The sequence below is a fragment of the Lytechinus variegatus genome, chromosome 16 (genome assembly GCF_018143015.1).
Source record: "Lytechinus variegatus isolate NC3 chromosome 16, Lvar_3.0, whole genome shotgun sequence".
Taxonomy (NCBI): Eukaryota; Metazoa; Echinodermata; class Echinoidea; order Temnopleuroida; family Toxopneustidae; genus Lytechinus; species Lytechinus variegatus.
Genome location: NC_054755.1, coordinates 29,829,807 through 29,856,012, shown reverse-complemented (window position 1 = coordinate 29,856,012; position 26,206 = coordinate 29,829,807). Strand labels below are relative to the sequence as shown.

At 37.6% G+C, this 26,206-nt stretch overlaps 1 protein-coding gene and 1 non-coding gene across 2 annotated transcripts; both read left to right on the top strand.

Moving 5' to 3' along the window:
• The first annotated feature begins 919 nt into the window (after nucleotides 1-919).
• LOC121429453 (H/ACA ribonucleoprotein complex subunit DKC1-like) lies at nucleotides 920-17,274 on the top strand. The gene is made up of 14 exons (XM_041626468.1): nucleotides 920-999; nucleotides 2,509-2,555; nucleotides 4,583-4,761; nucleotides 5,678-5,862; nucleotides 6,547-6,611; nucleotides 7,167-7,293; nucleotides 7,861-7,991; nucleotides 11,713-11,856; nucleotides 12,434-12,673; nucleotides 13,601-13,704; nucleotides 14,115-14,328; nucleotides 14,668-14,763; nucleotides 15,324-15,410; nucleotides 16,025-17,274. Exons 1-14 carry the CDS (start codon nucleotides 984-986, stop codon nucleotides 16,088-16,090), a joined length of 1,701 nt encoding a protein of 566 aa, XP_041482402.1. The 5' UTR covers nucleotides 920-983; the 3' UTR covers nucleotides 16,091-17,274.
• LOC121430420 lies at nucleotides 12,882-12,981 on the top strand. The gene has a single exon (XR_005972034.1). It is a non-coding gene; the product is annotated as a small nucleolar RNA SNORD14 (small nucleolar RNA).
• Nucleotides 17,275-26,206: the final 8,932 nt, after the last annotated feature.

The following is a 26,206-nucleotide window of genomic DNA, read 5'->3' as shown; positions in this document are numbered from 1 at the left end:
ACATTCTAAAAACTGTTTGTAACCACGAACAAAATTATAACCTTATAAACAATAACTGATGCGAGCGCGAAGCGCGAGCCAAAAAAAGAAATCTAACCTAAAATGTATTATGTTTTACTTCACAAAGGGTAATGGTATTTGATTTGATTTATTGATTTCATTTGAAAAAAGGACATTTTTTTCTTACGATGAATTAGGCAAGTTCCTCTGATACAATATAATATGAAATAATATAACTATTATTTGGTCTACCATCAGTTCGTCCACTATCCGCATGGTCTATACAATTGCCATTTTGTCCACTCACCATTTCGTCCAATAGCCAAATATTTAGCCCATATACCATTTGGTATAATTTTTGGAATCGGGATTGGAATAAGTGTTAATTGGGCGAAATTAACTTAAATTAAATGGATAGTAGACCAAATGCTTATATACGAGACAAAATGGTCAGACGAATTGGACCAAATGGTTCTTGGACCGAATCCCCAAATGCATCATTGTTAAACGATATGTTGATGGATGGAATGGCATCAGAAAAAATTAAGTTAGACGGTCTATTGTTTCCTTATTTCTCAAAATCTGTATTCATAATCCTCTATGATTATTTAAATGTATTTTCACGCGATCACTGCCAACTCGTCCTCTCATCACATGGACTAATAGCTTAGACCATGTGATGAGTACTGACTGGACGTACGAGTTATTGGCAAATCGAGTTGGCAATTTACCATAAAAAGGTTGAGTGATAATACATTACAAAAATCAAAGAAGATTATGAATATACATTTAGAGAAATAAGGAAACAATTTTCACAAGGAATTCAAATATATCATTTATAAAAGAATCTGCTATAGCCCCCCCGGAAGAGAAAAATAAATAAAATAAAAACTATCCTAGATTCTTTCATCACCGATTTTTCTAGCCCGCAGCTTCAATTCGATGATCACGCCCTCTCCGTTGAAGTGCATTAGAGGGTAAACATGGATGGGAGCGCAGGTGAATATTCAATTAAAAATGCTCTAAATTGTTATTAATTGTATGATGTACGAATTTCCATAGTTCTTCGATGTGACTAAACATTATCATGAATTGCGTATGATTTCTGTTGTTGAAGTATGTTGTATAAACTGTTGCGAGTGGGTTTTGGTGATCAACGTGGTGAAACGGTCGACCACGCGCACGTGGCTTTGCCTTTCGTGATATGGTGGATCGTGGAGGTAAGATGTATGGTAGTGGATCGTATTACCGAACACTTTTCATGAATTTGATCATATCAAACACATTATTCCAATAAAATTCACCAAACTTTCACCATAAATACACAAATACCTACAAAATATAAATATGCAGAAATTGTGCCGAAATTGTTTTTCATTTTCATGACATCAGCTTCCTATCGGACCCCTCTTCGCAAGTGAAATATTTTGGTCACTTGAAAAGGTATCGTATTACCGAACGTGTGTTTTCTATGGGAAAAATTGGGAAAACAAAGTCACTGATGAGCTATTTTGACCATATTTTATTGTTTTGAGGATATAAAGACTTCGAAATTGTGTTTTTGATAATTTTTCATCATTTTTCTATTTAAGTTCCCTTTGGAAGGAAGTTGCAAAGGTTTGAGCGTATTTGATTATTTTCTGACGCATATGATGCGCGCGTTCGGTAATACAAGGCCGGTGGGTAATACAAGCACTCACTATACCCGCTGCGCTGCGTGGCTCAAGTTGGATCTGGGCCAGCGGCGCGGGCGGGGACTGCAAAAACTACATTGTACTAGTGGTAGGGTGATGGTGGTGGTGGACTGTTTGATGTATGATTGCGTGGTAATGTGATACTGAAAGGACATGAATTTTCTGAATTTCTTGCCAGCCCCAACATGCCCAATTCCCAAAGTGGCAAACCCCCATTTTTGCACACTAGAAATTAAAATTAAAGTAAATTTTTGTCATTTATTAATATTAGCTTTTTTTAAAAAACTGATTACAAGTTGGAACACACTGCACAGATCTATAGGCCTATGTCCAACTCTAAGCAAGACCCAGAGTCCTAGTTTGTGCTGAACAATATATGTTTTGTCCCGATCCCCTTTTCAACACAAATCTGAAAGTTCTTATTTTTAATGAAAAGTTCATGATTTTTCTAATTTCCAATAGAAATTCACTGAAATTTCGCTTATTTAAAAAAACCAACAGTCATGACAATGTTCTGGTTTTGAATTCAGTATGAGTGTGATCTAATTTGAAAGAGGACACATCGAATCGGGAAAGATAATGCCATGCTACATCTTCATTTGAAATGGGTTAGTTAGTGCTTCTGTTAATAAAAATGGGAACTTTAGGTCAAAGTTTGAGAAATTCTCTCAAGAACTACATGTAAGTATACACGGTTTTGTGTCATCAACATAAATCAATCAGAATTAAGTATCCACCAAATTTGTGCTGTGATTGCTTGTGCATTGTTTAAACACATTGAAAAAAAACTTTCTTTCTTTTTCTCTTCAATAAGGATCAAGCAAGAAGAGTAAAAAGAGCAAGGAGTCCAAATCACTTGGGGTAAGATATTTTTATCATGCTGCCTATTTTCCCCAACCCCTCCTTTCTCTGAAAATCCCACAAGAATTTGACAACTTCTGATCATTGTTTGTAATATTTGATTCAGACTTGTTTTTTTTTTATAACTGAGTGAAATATAATTTGGATTTGTTGCATCAATTACATTTACCTACTTAAAAAACTACACTGTAAAGTAATCAATACTGAATTTACCTTGGGTAAAGTGAGTGGATGATTAAATATCTATTATGAAAATAAAGTGATAAATTTAAACTCAAATTTCATGGAGTTGAAAATGGTAATATTGTTTGGTGAGAAGAAATTTTGACATTGTGATATAATGTGCACCTCTTACGATTAAAAAAAAATAATAATATGCAGTTAAACTTGCACTCTGCTCTGCTCCAGAGATATCACATACTTGAATTTATATAATTTGATTTACTTCATATTTTTTGAATTTTTGTCTCACCTGCGAAGCAAAGTGAGACTATAGGCGCCGCTTTTCCGACGGCGGCGGCGGCGGCGTCAACATCAAATCTTAACCTGAGGTTAAGTTTTTGAAATGACATCATAACTTAGAAAGTATAAGGACCTAGTTAATAAAACTTGGCGATAAGGTTAATCAAGTATTACTGAACATCCTATTAGAGTTTCATGTCACATGACCAAGGTCAAAGGTCATTTAGGGTCAATGAACTTAGACCATGTTGGAGGAATCAACATCGAAATCTTAACCTGAGGTTAAGTTTTTGAAATGTCATCATAACTTAGAAAATATATGGACCTAGTTCATGAAACTTGGACATAAGGTTAATCAAGTATCAATGAACATCCTGCATGAGTTTCACGTCACATGACCAAGGTCAAAGGTCATTTAGGGTCAATGAACTTTGGACGAATTGGGGATATCTGTTGAATTCCCATCATAACTTTGAAAGTTTATGGATCTGATTCATGAAACTTGGACATAATAGTAATCAAGCATCACTGAACATTTTGTGCAAGTTTCAGGTCACATGATCAAGGTCAAAGGTCATTTAGGGTCAATGAACTTTGGCCGAATTGGGGATATCTGTTGAATTCCCATCATAACTTTGAAAGTTTATGGATCTGATTCATGAAACTTGGACATAATAGTAATCAAGCATCACTGAACATTTTGTGCAAGTTTCAGGTCTCATGATTAAGGTCAAAGGTCATTTAGGGTCAATGAACTTTGGCCGAATCGGGGGTATCTGTTGAATTACCATCATAACTTTGAAAGTTTATTGGTCTAGTTCGTTAAACTTGGACATTAGAGTAACCAAGTATCACTGAACATCCTGTGCGTGTTTCAGGTCACATGTCCAAGGTCAAAGGTCAATGAACTTTAGCCGAATTGGGTGTATCTGTTGAATTACCATCATAACTTTGAAAGTTTATGGATCTGATTCATGAAACTTGTACATAAGAGTAATTAAGTATCACTGAACATCCTGTTCCAGTTTCAGGTCACATGATCAAGGTCAAAGGTCATGTAAGGTCACTGAACTTTGGCCATGTTGGGGTTTTTTGTTGAATAACCATCATATCTCTGTAAGTTTATTGGTCTAGTTCATAAAAAGAGGACATAAGAGTAACCATGTATCACTGAACATCTTGTGCGAGTTAGAGTAGTATGCAAAGTCACCACTGCTGCTATATTGAACCGCGTGATGCAGGTGAGACGGCCAGAGGCATTCCACTTGTTGTCCTTCTTGTTTATGATAGTTATTATTGATGGTTCTAAAAAGTTTGTGGTCACATGTTATATCAATCTGGAATATATTGTTCCAAACCCAGCAGTCCAGAGTCATAAAATGTGAAGTTTACTCAGTAAGCCAGTAGTTTTGTAGTTGTTTCAAGAAGTTGTCGCAAAACTTTGAATCACTTTAAATTACTCAGCAAATTACTTAGAATCACTTTAAATTACTCAGCAAATTACTGAGATCTGTAGATGAATTGTTCATCAATCTTATGTCAATAAATTCGTCTCTCTCTTATAGGATATTCAGCATGAAGCAGATTTCCTGATCAAACCGGAATCGGCAGTAGCCAAACTCGAGACGGCCCACTGGCCCTTGCTTCTAAAGAACTATGATAAATTAAACATCAGAACGGGGCATTATACACCATTACCCAATGGTTGCTCACCTCTCAAACGGGAAATCAAGGATTATATCTCGTGAGTATGCTATCATAGGCTTTTGTTATGAATGAATTTAACGAGATTTAAAGATCTTCCTACAGTCACTTGCTATCATTAATAAAGTTGGTTTGCGCTTCAGAAAATGTCTCTAGCTCCATGGATGATTGTGTACATTGTACATCTTTTGGTATCAACTCGTTCGAATGGTCCTGTAAAGGATTGTTGGTAAGAGATTGAGAGAAACAACTTTGGGTAAAAGTCGGGTAGAAGTTGAGCAAAGAAAAAGTTATTTTGAAATATTGTAACACAACATCACTCATCAAATTCTTTCAGGTGGTTAAGCAAAGAAAATTGGAAACAACCAGCAAAAGAGAAAACATGATTTCTTTTCTGGATGGGTTGTGATCAGGGGAGTGTTTCGTCAACATTTTCATCCGACAAGTCAGATCTGACATCTTTCTCTGATGTTGATTGGCTGAGAGGTACTGTTACTATGGTAACTGTCGGATAAATTGGGACTTGTCGGATTAAATGTCTGACAAGTCCTTTCATGAAACGCCCCCCTGGTCTTGCATAGTCCAAGGTTACAGAGGGTATTACTATGGGTGTCCTTTCCTGCCCTTAAAGTCTCTCCTTCACTGATTTTAAGGTAATTTCTCAAAACTTGCCTATCCATCCCGAGGGCTTTTACTGCAATGGCCCAATTGCAGGCAAAAAAAATCATTTATTTTGGGGTGTTACTTTTCACAAATTGCCTAAATCTGCAATGTTGGGTTAGCTTTTCATTGCAGCGAATGGAGAATTTGCGGGCTCTTGCCCTTTTCCAGGGCTCTTTGAGCATTGAGCCCCCTGGACAATTGTGATATTTGAATTATCTATTCACACTATTTCCACTTACATTGAAAGGTAATCATATTTTCATGGATTATTTAATTTCATTTTAAATTTTCAGGAGTGGTTTCATCAACCTTGACAAGCCCGCCAATCCTTCATCTCATGAGGTCGTGTCATGGATCAAGAAGATTCTCAGGGTCGAGAAGACGGGTCACAGTGGGACCCTTGACCCCAAGGTCACCGGCTGCCTCATCGTCTGTATAGAACGAGCCACACGATTGGTCAAATCACAGCAGAGTGCAGGTAGGATTAATTAAATTAGGATTAAGCCGTGAAAACTGACCTTTCAATCCCAGCTGTTTAAATATATTAGAAATGTCTTAATCTTTGATGAAAAAAAGAAAGCTATATGTCATTTGATCATTTTGTATTCTCTTATGTATAAATATGGGGGATCTTGTATTGTAAGTTACATGTAAAAAAAATCAGAAATGTTGCTTTTTTCTCTATTTTAGCTCTATTTTCAGCTTTCAGGATTGATACATACGGTAACTTCTATAATGAAGATTAATATTTAAAGAAAGTAAAAAAACCCTAAATTGTCTAATGGTGAAACATTAAAAATTCTGAAAAAATATGATGTACTTGTATTCCATATTAAAAGATGTAATATTAATGTCATATTTTGGTTTGTTATCTTTTTCTGGGCCCTGTTTTACAAGAGTTGTGATTGATCTGATCAATCTTAACTATGGAAAACAATTGATTTCGTGATTCTTCATCGATGAGGCATTTGAACTATAGATCCTTTGCATTAGAAGCAATGTTTGTTGGACCAGTGTGCAATCTGTACTGCCCAAAAATCAGAATGCTTCTGAATTTCCCTTTTTGTGATTGGTCATGTCAATCAAAGCATCTTGTGAGACAAGGTCCCCTGATCATTAAGCACCTGTATTGACATGATATGCCTTGTCTGTCTGTCTATAGGCAAGGAATATGTCTGCATAGTCAGGTTACATGAAGCTATTGAAAACCAGTCAAAACTAGCCAAGGTGAGATATCATATCGGTTGTTATTCTTGTACAAATTTTATTAAGTCAACTGTAGGTGAACTTTATCCATGCTTTTATGGAATGCTTGTTGCCCACTCAAGTTATTGAATGGAACTAAATATTTTTGTAATCTTGCATTGAAAAACTATCTCATTAAAAAAAAGAATAAAAAGGTTGGAAAATTTAAGTGTGAAACAAATTTAAATGAATTATTTGGTAGATATACTTTTGGCAATAATATTGTTTAAAAGATGAAATCTGGCTTTTGATAGAAGTGCAGACTTAAGTTCTAGTTGAGTATGGAGCTAGTCTTGTTTATGGGGATACATCCTATTGAATATGTCTTTATTTAAAAGTACCAAGATTTTCCACAGCAGAGATACAAGCATTTTGTTAAAACTTATTATTTTGTTTCATTTCAAATATTTTAATTCTCATTATGAAACTTCTTTTTACATTTCAATTGAACTGTAGATTAAGAGTGTGAGTGTGAATGAGTTATCACAATATGCTTTGTTCAAATTGATAATTTAATCTTAAAATTTTATTTCTAAGGCTATTGAAACGTTGACAGGAGCACTGTTCCAGAGACCGCCTTTAATATCAGCCGTCAAACGACAACTTAGAGTGAGGACAATATACGAAAGCAAACTCATCGAATACGACCCACAAAGACATTTAGGTAGGTTTTCATTGACTAATCAAGTATGATGGTGTTAATGATCTGTCGCAATTATAGTGTGCCTTATTTCTGTTAATAATTTTAGTACCGTAAGCTACTGAAAATCCTGGCATCTGATTGGCTAAGAGCAAAATAAGTCACCGAAAAATCACTGACAATTTTCATGAAACTCTCGTCTGCTAATGATGAATACACGTACCTAAAGTAATGATACAAGTGTTAGTAATATGAAAGTAATGTGGATGTCAATTATGGGTCTTGGGGGATGTTGCAAGAAAGTTATCTGCAATTGATAGTGAATGGATAGTTCAGTTTCAACAATGCTATTTCCCATTTCCTGTTGTTTGCAATTATCGGAACAGCTACTACTTAAAATCTACAATTAATTGCATTACTTATGATTGATTTTTTTTAATCTGACGTTTGCTTGAATTTGTTAAAGAGATTCTTGTGACTTAATGAGTGAGTTAGTTTGTGAGTTAATTTGTCAATGAGGGAATTTTAGAAAATTTCAACTTCGTATGAATGCTTACTCAACTTATTTTCTTCTTTCCCCCCTTATGACAGGTATTTTCTGGGTGAGCTGTGAAGCAGGAACCTATATCAGGACACTATGCGTTCACCTTGGACTCCTGTTAGGGGTCGGAGGTCAAATGGCAGAACTCAGGAGAGTGCGATCCGGTATTCAGTCAGAAAAGGTTAGTGGGCTATTTTTAATTTCCAATGTTACTATAGGGAGCTTTATATTTGTATAACAACTCCTCTGACTTGCTTATTTAGCATTAAGTTTAGCTATTCACATGTGTGAGACAACTCATCAGCTTCTTGCAAGAATGGACTTTGGGGTAATCTTTACGATTATTTTTTAATTTCTAATATTAATAGAATAATGATAATAGTTCTTGTATAGCGCATAACACATTAAACACATTGTGAATAACATCTCTATGCACTTCCAAAGGACTTGGATATTATTACCCTGGCTGTAGCTCAAGCAGCTTTCAAAATTCCTGCCAGGTTCCCATTCACCTCACCTGGGTTGAGTGCAGCACAATGTGGATAAATTTCTTGCTGAAGGAAACTACGCCAGGGCTGGGATTTGAACCCACAACCCTCTGTTTCAAAGTCCGGAGACTAATCCACTGGGCCACAACGTAGACTATCCAAAGATAGAAAAATTTCTAAATTTTAAGCAAAACTCAAAACATAAGCAAATTGAAAAATGCATGGTAACAAATAATCATAAAATTTCTTCAGGACGTTTCCAAATATAGGTGGTCGGACCTTCATAATTGATAGAATTGCGGTATTGCCCAAGTTGCACTTGTGAGTTCATGACAACCAAAAGTTGCACTTTAACCCTAAAAAGACTGGGGGGGGGGCTGATTCAGCCCCCCCCTCGACATTTTTCGCGATAAATCCTCCCCGCGAATTTTTTTGATCGCGTCGCTCGCTGACTTTTTAATTTCAAGTCTCGCGCAACTTTTGAGACCAAAATTGTGACCCCGGGTACGCGGTTCCAAAATTACGCAACATTTCGTAAGTGCATGCAGACCCAAAATTACTCAAAAACGTGAATTTGTGTACAAATCCAATGCAAATAGTGTTCTTAGCCAAAATTCATAAATGTATCATTATTTTTCCTTTTACTGCTTAAAATAATTTTATCTTATTTATGGTCAAAATAAAGTCCCCGACAATTTCCATTGAAAAAACAATAAAAAACAAAAAGTCGAAAAACAAAGAAATACATAAGAAATTTAGAAAACAATAAAATACATAAGAAAATATATGTGATTTTGAATTTTTTTTTAATCAATTTGATCAGATGCCTATCTAGAGTATGTGAAACAAAAATTAGCATTTCAGGGGCATTATTTTTTTAATTAGAGCAAACTTATGATTTTACGCATAAATTAGCATAATTAATGAGATATGAGATTTTTTGCAGAATTTGATGTTGTAGTTTTGTAGATAATGCCATAGGTAACGCGTGTGCCAATTTTCGTTGCGATCGCACGATCGACCGCCGAGATCATAAGGGGGGGCTGAATCAGCCCCCCCCCAGTCTTCTGAGGCTTCGAAATAGCCCAGTCTATTTAGGGTTAAGAAAGCGGTGTATCATCATCTCTTGTCTTGTCAATGTTTTTGTATCGTCAGGGAGGGTTGGTGACGATGCACGATGTCATGGATGCCCAGTGGGTCCATGACAACCAAAAGTTGCACTTTAAGAAAGTGGAGTATCATCATCGCTTGTCGATGTTTTTGTATCCTCAGGAAGGGTTGGTGATGATGCACAATGTCATGGATGCCCAGTGAGTTCATGACAACCAAAAGTTGCACTTTATGAAAGCGGTGTATCATCAACTCTTGTCAATGTTTTTGTATCCTCAGGAAGGGTTTGTGACGATTAGTGCTGTTGTCGATAGGCCTCATATCGACATTGATGTCGACATACGAAAGATTTTCAATGTTTCCGACATGTCGACATGCACACACCCACATCGAAATGCAAACATAAAATAAAAAGGGGTCTAGCCTAAAGTCACGAGTATAAAGCTTAGCTGAAAAGTTAGAAGCTTTTATCCACAGTAAGTGGCGCGATTAAAAGGTTTATTCAGCTATAAAGCGGCACTTTAAATGAAAAAATACCTGCGAGCTGCGCGGCAGCAGAAATACATCAGTGCCTGAGTGCAGTGGGGCCGGCCTGCCCGATCGAGCTGTCACTCGACGATCGCTCTAGATCTAGCTAGCGTAGCGTACGTAGTAGCATTCACCGTACCCATCCATATGTACCCATCGCTATTCACCGTGCTTGATAATACGTTGCTCCTCAATGCATTACTTTTCACATAAACGTTTTTGTCAAAGTTGTGACCGCCGCAATTGAGCGCTTATTTCAAATCACAAAGTCACAGAAAACTTCCCTTCCTTCGTTTGGAGATCGTTGCACGGATCGCCGCGGAAGTGATGCTGAAATTATCGGTCGATTTTCATTATTTTTTACTGTCAATTTGAGGAGCTTGCGTTTGCAGCACATGTGTACCAGCGTATAATACGCAATGATCACTATTGTAATTGGTGATTCTCAAATTGGCTCCGAGTGTTATTGCGCAATGCTTTCGAGACCGGATCGTGGTACAAAACTTGATTCTCCAGAAAAAGATGTGGATTAAATCTGTGATTTTGAAAGTGAATTCACTCTAGCTTAGTGAAAATATGTTTTCCCGAACTGAGCCTGTATTATATAGATCTAGATCTAGTGTGGGGATATCACTCGTGTCAAGGTGAATACATTTGATTGAGAGTGTTCCACGATCGAATGATTTTTTTTTGTTAGGGAGCCTAGGCTAAATTACGGTCCCTTTTTCATGTCGACATTGTCGATGTCGGGATTAATTTTTAAGCGACATGTCGACATGGATTTTTGTTCCCGACAACAGCACTAGTGACGATGCACGATGTCATGGATGCCCAGTGGGTCCATGACAACCAAAAGTTGCACTTAATGAAAGCGGTGTATCATCATCTCTTGTCTTGTCAATGTTTTTGTATCCTCAGGAAGGGTTGGTGACGATGCACGATGTCATGGATGCCCGGTGGGTTCATGACAACCAAAAGTTGCACTTAATGAAATCGGTGTATCATCATCTCTTGTCGATGTTTTTGTATCCTCAGGAAGGGTTGGTGACGATGCACGATGTCATGGATGCCCAGTGGGTTCATGACAACCAAAAGTTGCACTTTATGAAAGCGGTGTATCATCATCTCTTGTCTTGTCGATGTTTTTGTATCCTCAGGAAGGGTTGGTGACGATGCACAATGTCATGGATGCCCAGTGGGTCCATGACAACCAAAAGTTGCACTTTATGAAAGCGGTGTATCATCATCTTTTGTCTTTTTAAAGTTTTTGTATCCTCAGGAAGGGTTGGTGACGATGCACGATGTCATGGATGCCCAGTGGGTCCATGACAACCAAAAGTTGCACTTTATGAAAGCTGAATATCATCGTCTCTTGTCTTGTCAATGTTTTTGTATCCTCAGGAAGGGTTGGTGACGATGCACGACGTCATGGATGCCCAGTGAGTTCATGACAACCAAAAGTTGCACTTAATGAAAGCGGTGTATCATCACCTCTTGTCTTGTCAATGTTTTTGTATCCTCAGGAAGGGTTGGTGACGATGCACGATGTTATGGATGCCCAGTGAGTTCATGACAACAAAAAGCTGCACTTTATGAAAGCGGAATATCATCGTCTCTTGTCTTGTCTATGTTTTTGTATCCTCAGGAAGGGTTGGTGACGATGCACGATGTCATGGATGCCCAGTGAGTCCATGACAACCAAAGGTTGCACTTTATGAAAGTGGTGTATAGTACCGGTCATCATCTCTTGTCTTGTCGATATTTTTGTATCCTCAGGAAGGGTTGGTGACGATGCACGATGTCATGGATGCCCAGTGGGTCCATGACAACCATAAAGATGAAGGTTACCTCAGGAGAGTCATCAAGCCGATGGAAGCCTTGCTTACAGGTCACAAGAGAATAGTACTCAAAGACAGCTCGGTAAGTTGGTCATGATAATAATGCACCTGGCTTTAAGAAAGTATAGAGGAAATTATTCATCCTTGGATTGTCTCGCAATTTCTATTTTTTCCAGCCCATCAGAGGATTGATAACTCCCAATATACTTTTGAAAATAATGCCTGGTGTAATTGTTGTATTCATTGTTCACTTAGACTTGTAGAGGAATAAACTTACACTGGTGCTTAGGGCATTCTCACCCTCTAAATCCAGTCGAGTTGGATCCTTCCCCAAATGACCAACCTGGACTCATATTTAGATCCAGCGCTGCATTTGCCAATCTAAATGCACTTCTTGGCCTACTGTTCTGCCTCTTCACTCAAACTGATGTGTTTGTGCTGTCACATGGTAGAGAAAGAGAATACTTGAAAATTGTAGATGGCAAATTTTCTTTGATTTAGTTAGATCAGTATGTATTTTCATGGGGCAAAGAACATTTTTCTAAAATTGATTGCATTAACTACAACGTTCAATCGTAAAAATCAAGCGTACTTATAGGGCCGTGATCTTTTGATAATGATTATTATACTTTGTTTACACTGCCCATTCCTCTCCTCAGGTGAATTCTGTCTGCTACGGAGCCAAGGTCATGCTTCCCGGCGTCCTCCGCTTCGAGGACGGAATCGAGATCAACTCGGAGGTCGTGCTGATGACCACCAAGGGAGAGGCCATCGCTCTTGGCATCGCATTGATGACCACTGCGACCATGGCCACGGTTGACCATGGTCTGGTGGTCAAGCTGAAGAGGGTCATCATGGAGAGGGACGTGTACCCCAGGAAGTGGGGCCTCGGGCCAAAGGTATGTTCTGGCATGATTATTTTAGCCGTATTTGATGCTGTCTCACTATTAGTCATGTTATGGTCATATTCAAGCATTGCACTTCTTTTCACAATGGTTTTTTGCTGATTCTGTTGGAGGAATTTTGCAGAATTTTTGCATAAATTAATGTGAAGCAACTAACGATAATTTCATTGGTAATTGATTTGTATTTTTGTGCTTTTTACTTGGGCAATGATGAATTTTATTCCAATCATTCGCAGTTTCCACCATAAGGACTTTTCAGTCTTAATGATGGCTTGAATGTCCTTCCTTGGATGTCTGAGCCCAAGTAACAAGCTTTCTTGGAACATGTATTTCTATGCCTCAGCCTACCCATTGGTGGTTGCCGGCTGCATTATGTGTCCGGGTTGTCTGTCCGTCCATCCTGTTGTTCTCACGATAACAAGAACTGTTCAATGGGTCAACTTGGTCCAATATTGGAGTGACGATATCTTGATTTTTTTTTTTGAGGGGGGTGAGGGGTATCAAGGTAAAAAGTCACAAATGTCGTTATACGCATCAAAATATCTTGCTCTTGAGATAACTAAAGAACCGTTCAGCCCTCTCATAACAATTGTTGCACTATTGTGGAGGAAAGTATGCCTTCCGAAAAGTGGTCATATGGGGTCCAATTCATAAGGACTTACTTCTGTTGTAACGCTCACATCATAGCAAATATCATGTGATCTTTTATTTTGATAGGCTACTGTTACCATGTTAGTTGTCATAGTCGCAAAGGTACCATAGTTAATTAACTTTTTTAGGAAAAAGGACCCTGATTACCATGCCTGTAGTACATGTACCATAATTCTATATCATGATTGTGCTATTTTAACCAGCTTTATCTCTCCAGTCTACTCGTCTCAAATGGATTTTACATGTATTTTGTAATTGTTTTCATTTCAGGCGAGCATGAAGAAGATGATGATCAAGCAAGGGAAGCTGGACAAGCATGGCAAACCAAACGCAGACACTCCCAAGGATTGGGTCAAAGGCTATGAAGACTACAGGTCGGTGTCGTGAACGAATTGATTATGTGTTTCTGAAGAACTGTCTTTAGGTTGTATGTGCCCAATAAGTCTATTATTGTGATCTATGTTAGTATTATTTGATTGAAATGTGAAACGTACTTTTTTTTTCAATATGTTTGATATTTTCACTGGTAAAATTCATAAAAAAGTTGAGTGTGTGACATTGGCTTACTCATCCTATATATTGTCCACTGTCTTACAAAGTGATAAAAAAGATGCAGTAATTTTCGTGGTAAACAAATAATTTTAAAAGAATTTTCACTTGTGCTTACATGAGTTTTCTCTAATTTAATCCCAATTAACAATACGATGGTCTTGGCATTTTAGCTCATTTTGAAAAAAAAAATAAAAAAGTGAATTGTTAAATGAATATTTCTTTTCCCCCACAGTGTGAAGAAAGAGCCAGTGGAGGAAGAGAAGCCTGTAGTGGAGACGCCCGTCAAGAAGCGAAGGAGAGAATCGAGTACCTCGAGCACCGAGGCTCCTCCAGTCACGCCCAGCGGGGATGCGTCCGCTGTTAAGGAGAAGAAGAAGAAGAAAAAGGACAAGAAAGTGAAGGAAGAAGTAGTGGAAGAGGAGACGATGGAAACATCAGTCGCAGAGGTGAGATGAAAAAACAACTTTCCTTCGTTCATTTGTGGAGCTGCCAATTTTGGATTTTGGAAAATCATTGATAAATTTAGGAATGTGGCTTGTAAATCTACCATTCAAAATCTACCTTGTATTCCATTTGTGTTGCCCAATGAATTTTTGCCTTGGAGAAGATGTCCTTCATTAATCAGATGCTCCCACAAAACTGAATATTAGGGTTATGGATGTCTACATAAATAAATTGTCGATTTGTTAAAGGTACTCCATTGTCTTTGATGTGAACTCTTTTCTAACAAATACAATATTTCAGTTTAATAGATATTTGTAATTTGCCATTCATATCTTTACCAGATGCCTAAATCAGAGAAAAAGAAGAAGAAAAAGAAAATGAAGTCTGAACCAGAGGCAGAGGAGGAAGAAGAGATGGTGGAAGAAACAGCAGCTGAGGTGAGAATAAACAGAAGCAATTCATATTAGTTTTCTTGGGATAAGAACAGTTAAAAAAATGAAGAGGAAGCCATTAACAGTATGATGTTTCTTGGCAATTCAGTAAAATATTCATCCTGTTTGCAAGTCCAAACTCATTTTCGTTCATCTTAACTTAAAAAACTGTTAGAGCCATCATCGTTTGAAAGCTTTTAAATTTTTCATTTGAATTAGAAACCAAAGAAAATTGATTCAGGAATGTGTCACATATGGGGTGGGATGGGAATAGATGTACATATTTATTTGTTACACCCTTTCAAGCTAAGCATCCAAATATTCTTGGAAGAAACACAAAAAATTCAAATACTGGTAAAAGGTCCTGAAGGATTTACCAGTTTTTTCATGTTGGACAGTGTCTTTCCTATCGCCTTCATTGATACAGTTTCCTGAGATATCCTGAATGAATTGCTTCGAGGATAACTTATTTGAGAGCTATATTAGTAAAGATGTTTAAGGAGATTTCCTGCATGTCTTGTTTTCTATTTACACTCATGAATTTGCTTTTCTTTTTATCTCTGCAGACACCAAAATCAGAGAAGAAGAAAAAGAAAAAGAAGATCAAACTCGAACAGGCAGAAGAGGAGGAATCACAGGAAACAGTAGTTGAGGTAAGACTGCTTGAATATTTCCCTGGTCCAAGTGAGCTTGTGAACTTAACAGCCTGACAAACCCTCCCAATTCGACTGCAGTCCAAAGCCTGGCGCGCACAACACACAGTCCATTAGCTATGCAATAATGGACAAAATCTGTATAATCATAACAATCAAAGTTAATGGTTGGAATATCGACATAAAAATTCCTCGCTGATGTGAAGTGTCCCTGTAGTTATTAAAATCAAGTGAAATCCCAAATCAACGTCGTAGCAATGAGGTGCTATCTGAAGCCGAATTGGACTTCATTCATGACCACAAGGCTTGCTGTAAAGGAAATGTAGATTTCAGTATTCCTTGTATTCTGAACTGCAAGTAAGATCATTTTACTTTGTTTCAATACAAATGCGATTTGTTGAAAAAAATGGGTGTTAGTTGGATCTTTCAGTGTGCGTCTGGCTTGAAACACCCAAAACGATATCTCATTGATAAGTATGCAGTCCCGTGTAACAATATGGATATGGAGAGGTGAAGGATGTGAAGAATAATGTTCGATTCTGAGACTTGACTTTTCTAACTCTAAAATTTTCAAATATTAAACAAATATTTTTCTCTCTTTTTGTGCATTGCAGACCCCATCATCGGAAAAGAAGAAGAAAAAGAAGAAAAAGAAGGAGAAGGCGGAAGACGACAGCTGAAAAAGGGTTCTTTTATTTTTCTACAAACTGTGCCTGAGAGGCAAGTCACCCATTACCTTGCATTTGGAAGATTCAGGGAAGTATTGCTTCAGGGGAGCAATCCATTCAAGGACTTGATAGACGTTTTATCTGACGAAGTATGTTCTATGTGATAGTTAAAGTAACGATGCTACTCGACTTATAAAAACCAAGGCAACTTGTCAGATCTGACGACTTGTTGGATGACAAATGTTGGTGAAATGCTCACCAAATTGTGAAAGGACCTGCTTTCACTGTCCTCCGATCTCTGTAAGACGGATGTTTGCAATGGATCACAAAATAGCAATGATTAATTGAGATCCTTCAATGTACCCTAATTCATAAACCAGAATCACCCTTCACATTTTTTGGGGCTCAGCCAGTCATATTGTCCTACCACTGACATCCATTGGCTGCCTCTGTGCATTCTTGAGCCATGTGATTGATTTGTGTGACTTTACCATGTGATGTGGTGGGGGAAATCCTGATAGTGATCATTATTGTGAATATACAGTTCATTGCATGATTGCTACTGCGGGTGTTTCACAAAGATTTAAGCGTGAAGTAGAGTCCGAGTTAAATTTTAGTTGCATGTGCTATAGAAGGCATCAACGCATTGGTCAGATCATGCTAGGAGGATGGGCAGTATTGCGATTATTTAACGATAATATTGCATGTCACATATCATGAGCACGTCTGCATTTGACCATGCTCCAAGTCACACTTGAACTCTTATGTGAAACCCCCCACTGGGCCCTGTTGCATAAAAATTGCTATTTCAGTAACTTTTCCATCCAACGCATTGGTCAGATCATGCGAAGATGATGCGCGGTATTGCGATTATTAAACGATAAGATTGCGTGTCATATGAGCACGTCTGCATTTAACCATGACTCCAAGTTACACTTAAACTCTTTGTGAATCACCCCAAAGGCACTGTTGCATAAAAATTGCTATTTCAGTAACTTTCCATCCAAAGGTAACTACCATGGTAGCGATGCTAATCAGCCAATCAGAATCAAGGATTCCATTACAGATACCATTAGCTTGCAAAGATACCATAATAGTAGCTTTTATGCAATAATCCCCTGATCATAAATCTTGAGTCCACTTTGGATGTTTGGTAGAACTTGTTACTGAGTAACTTTATCCTGATTTCAAATTTCCTTACAAAAAGAGATTATACTGTTCAGATGAAAGTAAATCTATTTTTCAATATATTTTCAACCGTAGAAATGCCATTTTGTGTCCAAAAAAGGGCTTATTCTGTAGAATTTTCTTACATTAGTATCAATTTTATGTAGCATCCCAGATAAAGTTTTTTTCAGGATATCGGCCCACTTTCTTTGTTGCATCATGTATTTAAAATCTATTTTAATTGTATAGCGTGGTCTAATATGCGAAAGGAGATTGGGACACCTGACATATTGTTCATGTGCCAAACAGTATTCACGGTGGCCATTCCTGTCCTTGTTCATTCCAAAATTCTTCAAGGTGACGTTTCGAGGCATTTCTTTCTTTTTTGAAAATGGTGTATTAAAGTATGAAGTGATATGTCACCATGAAAAGTAAATACTCAAAGATTGAAAGAAGTTCAAAGGAAAGATTATGATTTGAGGGAACACAGTTTATTAAAATTTTTGGCATATGAGATCTCTATCCTACCTCTTGCATGTTTCATAGAACTGTACATGAAGTAACGCATGACTTATTATTGCAATATGGCAAGCCATATTGATTTCTTGGCCCCATCTTACAAAGAGTTAGGATTAAGCCTGTCTTACAAAGAGTTACGATTGATCCGATCAACTTCAACGATGGAAATCCATCAATGTCATAACTTTTTCTACTGGAAGGTTGCACAATGTCCTTTGTAAACAGAGAGAAATTGTCAAGTAAACAGTGAATGTATGAATATACACAGAGGTTCCAAGTAGTACGATTTTTCCGTATTTCACACGGAAATCAATTTAAAATACGGCAGTACGCTTTTTCATGATAAAATACAGGAAAAAACAAGTTAGAGAAGAAAAGGTATTGCTCGCCCCCCTAAGCATCTGGGAGCTTTCGGGCGGAGATGAAAAAATGGCAGCCGTGTGTTGCTGCTCTCTACGTTCAATGAGTTGTGCTTTCATCAAGGCCTTCCGATTAGAATTTTCGATATCCTGGCGAATCAATCATGTCTCAAATATTTTGAAGAAACATGTATTTTAGATGTTGATGTTACTGGTTTCCATAGTTGTGATTGATTGGATCAATTGTAGCTCTTTGCAAGACTGGTCCCAGGTGTCGTCTTCTATTCCAGCTAAAGTTGGGATAATCAAATAGTCTAATTTTCTAACTTTTTTGGGGAAAATTACATTTTTGGCACAATGAAATTATTTGTTATTTGTGGCAATGTCAGGATAGATCGGTTACTTAATTTAGCATTTCATTATCAAGTATTTTGTAATATCATGCGTACCTTGTGGACTGTTTCATTAATTGGGCCTGTGGATGTATGTAGAAGGGTGATACAAATATTTTGTTAGAGAATAAAAGAGGGAAATCTTTCTTTTTACTGCCTCTCTTAATAATTTGGCAGTTAAATTACGCAGCTCTATCGATTTAGTACTTTTATTTGAAAAGGATGAATCAGAAAGATAATTCAAGTGAGTATGATTCGATGATGGCCAAAAATGTACTTTTTGAAAAATACCTGTATATAGTCTAAAGCAAGTTTTTGAATAAAATGTAAAACAATTTGAAATAAATTATTTCCTGGAGATAGATTTCTTGGTTTAGCGTGAATGGCATGGGATAAGAAATGATTATATTGCAGAAAAATAAGTTTTTTTCTTGATATAGCATGCTGTGGTTATGCATGCATCAATGAACATAAATGTGATGAAGGTAGTCATAACGATTGGTGATTTTAATGATGGTTAAAGGGATGGCAGTGATTTTGGTGATGATGGTGATGATGACTACTACTACATGTACTACAACATGTACTACTACTACTGCTACTACTACTACTTCTACTACTGCTGCTGCTGCTGCTACTACTACTACTACTGCTGCTGGTGCTGCTACTACTGCTGCTGCTGCTACTACTACTATACCACTACTACTACTACTGCTGCTGCTGCTGCTACTACTACTATACTACTACTGCTGCTGCTGCTGCTGCTACTACTACTACTACTACTACTTGTACTACTACTACTACTACTACTACTACTACTACTACTACTACTACTACTACTACTACTACTACTACTACTACTACTACTACTACTACTACTACTACTGCTACTACTACTTACTACTACGTACTACTACTTACTGCTTACTACTGCTTCCTACTACTACTTCCTACTAAGCAGTATATATATATATATATACATACAAAAATTCTTTACAACCAGTGTGTAAAAAAGACCAGAGAAATGTCACAAAACGCCCCTGAGATTATTGTTATTCAAGAAACCACGGCATTGTTACTACCACGACTGAGTCAATCAGCTGTTCCTTACATACCTAGTGAACCAACATAAAAAAACAAATAGGAAAAGGTTGTCTGACCTCTTTCTTGATTCACATCTCAGGTTTGGGAGACATTTTACTTTTGCTTCTAGAAAACTTCTTGTTTTGAGCAAGGGATTAGGAAAACAAGATCGAACAATACCCACAAATCTAATGAAATTGTCGGTTTAATGAGCCTTGCAAAGTCTACGCTTTTTGTTAAACCGTCATTAAAATCCAACACATGAGAGCAACGTTATATCGTAATAGGCTGGTCATTAAGCGATCACCCGGGCAGGGAGAGACATTATTCTTCGATCAGTCGGCTGTCTTGGTTTACTTATGAGATTTTATTGTTCCGACTCTTGACGAAAAATCACGCATGATCTACTTTTCCCTAATCAGTTCAGCTGGGAGGAACAGCTTACATTTCACCCAGTTTCAAAGTCAGGAGTCTGTCTAATTTATTATACTACTCCATTAGAAAGTGTTTTTCACACAGTGGGGATTTTAGATTTATAACTAGGGACCATGTAAATTGTCTTCAAAAACAAATATTGAAACATTCAAAAATTAGACGGGTGTGTTTGTGTATTTGAGTTTTGTGAGACGTGAATCAATCAGATATGATAATTTACGTCGAGGACCGGCCTTTAACGTTACCATCTGATAGACGTGATCAGGGCTCGAACCTCTGCATCAATTTGTAACTTCCACCACATACTAATAGCTTGGATTACAGGCGCACGCCACAACGCCCAGATAGGGGTGTGTTTGACTAGCGATTAATAAGAGTTGAACCTATTTCTTTAAAAAAAGTTTCTGGGTGCTTACAATGTTTGAAAATGAAAGGATGCGAACAAGAAAGAGAACAAATTGATGATTGCGACAGTGACATGATCAGGGTGGTGATGACGAAGTGATGAAGATGATTATGATGATTACGATGATCATGACGATCTTGTTTTGAAGCTAATGCGGTTATGATCATGAAAGTGATAAGAAATAATTATATGATGGTGGTGATAATAATGATGGATGGGTGATAATGATAATGATGACGATGATGATAAAGGATATAATGTTGGTAGTGATGAAGACGACGAAGATGATGATGACAAGCACTGATGTAGATTTTATTTTGTTTCATTAGACAGTTGGAGGGAATTCATAACATTTAGTAGCACTGACGAGAAATATTTATTTCGCCCTCTACGGTCCATGTATTGCTAACCAATTTAACATACATGTAAAAATCTTTCATACAGTTACATTTCAAAAATTAGAAACATGAATGATGAATGACTAATGGTGGTGATGGTCTTGATGATGATGACGATGATGATGGATGATGATGAAGATGATAGTGATGATGATGATGGTGATGATGGAGACGATAAATGGAGACGATAATGATGATGATGATGATAGTGATGGTGATAACGATGGTGATGGATGATGATAATGATGATGATGGCGATGATAATGGTGATGGTGGTCAGTGAGTCAGTTCTGAGGGGGCCAGGCAGGGCATATCGGGCCCAAAAAATATTTTGAGCGAGCGAGCAAAATTTCGACATTTTTATTGCATCCTTTTCTCTTATTTTTTTTCTTTCCTTTTTCTTTTTTTCTTGGTCGTGAAATGCTAAACTGGTGGGGGGGGGGGGCGCAATCGCCCCAGCCTCCCCCATCTGTTCGTAACTGATGACGACGATGATGATGATGATGAAAATTATGATGACGATAGATGAAAGTGGTGGTGGTGGTGATGATGATAATAATGATGACGATGATGATAATATTGACGATGATGACGACGACAACTACAAAAGTGATGTTGATGATGGAGAAGATAATGATAACGATGATGGCAATGATGATAGTGATGGTGATGATGGTGATGACGATGATTCTAATAATGATGATGGAGATTATAATAAATGATGATGACGATCATGATAGTGATGATGACGATGATTATGATGATGACGACGGCGATATGATGATGATGGTAATGGTGATGGTGGTGATTTTAGAGGTTTTCATAGTTTTGCAGGCAGAATAATAGAAGTAAAAGAATTAATGCGCACCGCACAGTTGTCCTTTGAGTGAAAGCAACGCCGTTCTTCCATAATTCATTGATCATTCGAAGTCATGTGTTCGGATGACGCTATCTAAAGATATAACGTCAAGGGCAAAAAAAAAGCAATGATAAAGACGACAACGATTCATTCATGGATAAAATTATGAGAAATGAAATTCAAGAAATCGAGAATAAACTCTAGATGCTGTAGTTGAACATAAACCGAACCCATAGAAGGACTACCATACGATAATCAACATCGTCCATAATTTGTGGATTCAGAAAAAAAGAAACAGTCGCCATCACCTAGATATCAATAATTCAAGGTCGTTAAAACAGACAACACCCATCACCACGTCGAGTCTTATCATAATTATCCCGGCTTAAAACATCTCCCGACAAAAAAAAAAAACACGGATCGGCAATTGTGCGAGTTGGTGATGATGAGACGTCACCATGGCAACAACACTAGGTGTTCTCCCGCTATTAGTTGGCCTACATTCACATGCATGTATTGTATGTATTTATGTTGTCTGATGGGTGTTTATTTGTATGGTATGATAATAAAATGAGCTGGCTGCATGGCAGCAGTGCGACTATAATATAGCCCTGTTTAATGTGTAATGACAGTGCATGGATGCAATTTTGTTACGGAATGAATAGTCAAGAAATTGTCTTAATTAGATGTTAGATTGGCTTATGTTTCACAAAGGCCGACTATTCCATGATCGCATTAAAAATGTATCGCAAAGGAAAGACATTGTTGTTTTATAGTTCAGATAGTTCTATCCATGTGGTAAATACCAGCATGATTCAAAAAATTGTTAAAAATCATCAAAATTGGTCTTAAAACAAAAGCCTTTTCAATTCTGTTTTGTTTGGGTCGGCATTATTAGTCATGGAACGATTTGGAAAGTTTGTGCTCATGTTGGGGTGTGTGTGTGGGGGGCTGAATAGGAAAAAATATAAATTTGGTGATCATCCTCTACATTTTTGTACACTTTTACTTAAAAAAGCGCGAGAGGAGGGGAAGGGGGGTCAGCCCCCATTTCCTCGACCCCTGACATGAGAGACCATTGAATCGGTGTTACAATCCAAGTAAACGGCCAGGACGGAGCCCGGAAAAAAAAAATCAGACAGAACAAAAAAAAATCCAGAATGAAATATAATTATGAATGTACGATATGAAGATGAAAATGAGATAGAAGAGGATAAAGGAACTTCAACAACACAAACTAGAAAAATAGGCCTAATAATATAGGATTTGTATAGCGCACATATCCACCTTGCTAGCAGCTCAAGGCGCTCCTATATTACCCCGGCTAAGTTATATAGTCTACCGATTCTGGTGCGCATAGTTTTTTTTTGAGGAATTACTTCCTGCCGGTACCCCTTTGCCTCACCTAGGTGGGTTGAATGCAGCACAATGTGGTACATTTCTTGCTGAAGGAAAACACGCCATGGCTTGGAATCGAACCTACATCCTTCAGATTGAAAGACGGGAGTCTTAACCACTAGACCACGACGCTCCCACCACTTAGATCAATAAAAAAAAATCATACTACATGCCTAATATCTTAAAAACAGTAAGTGCAATTTAAATGACTGCAAGAATCATCATACGTCTGGCGATACACCAAGATTTTTTTTATTAAAATTTGTTTTCTGATGTGATTGTAAATGTATCGCAATGTTTTTATTTCTACAGTAAAGTTCCCCGTCATAAAATATGAAGAAGAACGGTTATGTTGTAAAGGCCCATTTAAAACAGTGACTTGATTTATAAATTACAATTTGTTGGTTTTTCATTTCGGTAATCTTATATCTTAATTTTTCGCTTTGTCAAAGCAGTCAAAAAGCTGGCAATGTAAGATTTATATGATGTAGGGTTATCATATGCATACATATTTTAATGGGTTTTGAAAATAAATATTCTGGTGAGATGAAATTAAATGAAAGGCTACAACTCTGCATCACCAAACAACAGTTCTGCCTTATATTATGTTGTCAAAACTGTATCGAGTTGTATAAGTATTTACACAATAGTCCATCGGAAAGTCTGGCAACAATAGTGATTACCCCTTTTCTTTTATGCCACTAAGCTTCAATCCTCGAGGGGGAGGGGTCTGAATAGGCCTATTGATTGGAAAAACCGAAATCGATTGCTGTAAAATTGTACCTAAATTTCTTCCGCTTTTATATGAATCTTTGATATAGTATGGGCGCGGTTTAAGAACATTTAGAAGAATATCATATCAATATGTATCTTTAAGATCAATCCTCATTTTCTTTTAAATATTTGAAGGATAATTCAATGTCTTAACAGTTTGATTGCGTAGGGATATGAGCGTCCGTATACGCGGTGATGAGGCTTCCTCCAGGGTCATTGTACATGTTGTATATGGAGTTAATCCTATTATATCTTTTATTTTGACGATGCGGATGGATACCAATAGGGTCACTCGGGGGTATTAATTTGTAGACACCAATACAACCAGTGCTGTTGTCACCCAAAACACACCCGGTTAACACCATGACGAAGCTTGGAACAAAATAACGGATTGCAGTTATATGCAAATTATCGGGAGAAATGTCGAATTGTGTTGCATCCGTTTAATTAATCAAGTTGTTCGCAAATTTAGAAGAAAAAAAAACGAGGAAGAAAATTAGGTCAGAAGGATTAAAACGGCAATATCATTATTATGGATATATTTACAAAAAGATCCTTAAATCAATTTGATAATTTGTTTACAAAAAATCTGTTATTTTCCAATCAAATCCTACTGTAAACGCAATACCACATTGCAATGACTTATATTTCTGAAAATCAAATTGATGGTGATGTATTTAAAAAGAAAAGATGATTTTTTGTTTGTATGCATGAAGTAACAATCATGTGGGAGGTAGTAACCCAAAGAGTGTATATAGGTGCCTGATTTCCTCTCAAATGTTAGGCTTAAAAAAAAAACTTATATAATCATATATTTAAGCTTGTGATCACTCCCACTGGCGTACAGAGGGGAAGGGGGGGGGGCTTAGATCCCCACAATTTTCTTGAAGAAGAAAAAAAAAAAGAAAAATAAAAAAGAAAAATGAGAAGGGAAGAATTATAATCTTATTCTCTGAATATTATGTGATAATCTCTCACAAAATTAGATATCTGCATTAAAAGATCAAAAAATTTCTCTCTTGCTTCACTTTCTCGCAGCTTTTTAGTATGTTAGCCCCACGCGCCATGTCTGGCAATCTTAACATTGTTTTGGCTCATTATACGTTTCTGCCTGTAAATATATCATATGACGCCCGCAACCCCATGTTGACAACTTTGAAGATTGTACAATCTTATGCCAAAAGGGCCTTAACCCGATTTTAGGGGTTCTGAATATTTTATAATAAATTTAACACATTTCATGTAAAACTTAATAACTTAACACGTTTATCGAAATTGGCTTCAGAAGCAAAAAAACGACCACAAACTTTTGATTATTAGAGAGGCCAAAACCTTTATAAACGCCATTCTCTCGGAATGGCCAAAAGCAGTTAAGGCCCTTTTGGCATAAGGCCGACGATATAACGTTTTGCGGTCAAATTGTGAAACAATGAGTGACCTTTAATACATGCCCTACATATCACCAAGGCCGTTTCATTGATATGATGCTTTGTTTTTTACCCTCGTATTGATCATTGATTAACAGCTCGAGTTTCTTCGTCTCGTGTCGTTCTACTTTGGCGTTGCCTTTTGCGGTATTTGTCTGGTGAATAAATGACAAAGTATCAAGGTGTGATGGTGGTTAAAAAACAGTATCCCAAGGGAGAATTCATCTTATTTGAATTATGCATGGGTTTGGAAAAAAGTCTCTTCGGATCTTGTCGTACATGTGTAAAAAAAAACAGTTGCACGGAATTTATTATAATTCGAATTCCGAAGAAAGCGGTGAACAATATAGGATAAAGGAGGAGAGGATGAGAAATAGAGGCCGTGTGGAAGAGGGAGACTAGGGGAGAGGGGGATGGGAGGGGCGTGGCGTGGCGAGGGTATGTGGATTGGGAGGAGGAGAAGCAGTGAGAAGAGCGCGGTGGAGGAGGAGAAAGGGGAGGATAATGGCGCTGGAAGAGGATCGGGCGAGATGGAGAAAGAGGAGTAAGGAGGAGGAGGAGAAGAAGAAGAAGGAGAGGGAGAGGAGGGGGAGAAGGAGGAGGAGAAGGAAGAGGAGGAAGAAGAAGGAGGAGGAGGTGGCGGAGGAGGAGGGGGAGAAGAAGGGGGAGGAGGAGGAGGAGGAAGAAGATGAAAGGAGAAAAGGGAGGAGATGAAATGGAGAGGAGGAGGAGAGGGGGAGGAGGGGGAGAAGGAGATGGAGGAGAAGGGGGAGAAGGAGGATGAGGAGGAAGAGAAGGAGGAGGAGGGGGAAAGGAGGAGAAGGAGGAGGAATGGAGAAGAGGGAGGAGAGGAAAGAAATGAAGCATGTGGTGTAGTATAAGGGGGAATGAAGGAAGAGGATGTGGAGAAA

What these genes read in the sequence shown, in the direction of transcription:
- LOC121429453 (XM_041626468.1), top strand. An exon ending in GAAATCAAGGATTATATCTC is followed by an intron (nt 4,762 to 5,677) that starts GTGAGTATGCTA and finishes TTAAATTTTCAG; the next exon opens with GAGTGGTTTCATCAACCTTG. An exon ending in CAAATCACAGCAGAGTGCAG is followed by an intron (nt 5,863 to 6,546) that starts GTAGGATTAATT and finishes GTCTGTCTATAG; the next exon opens with GCAAGGAATATGTCTGCATA.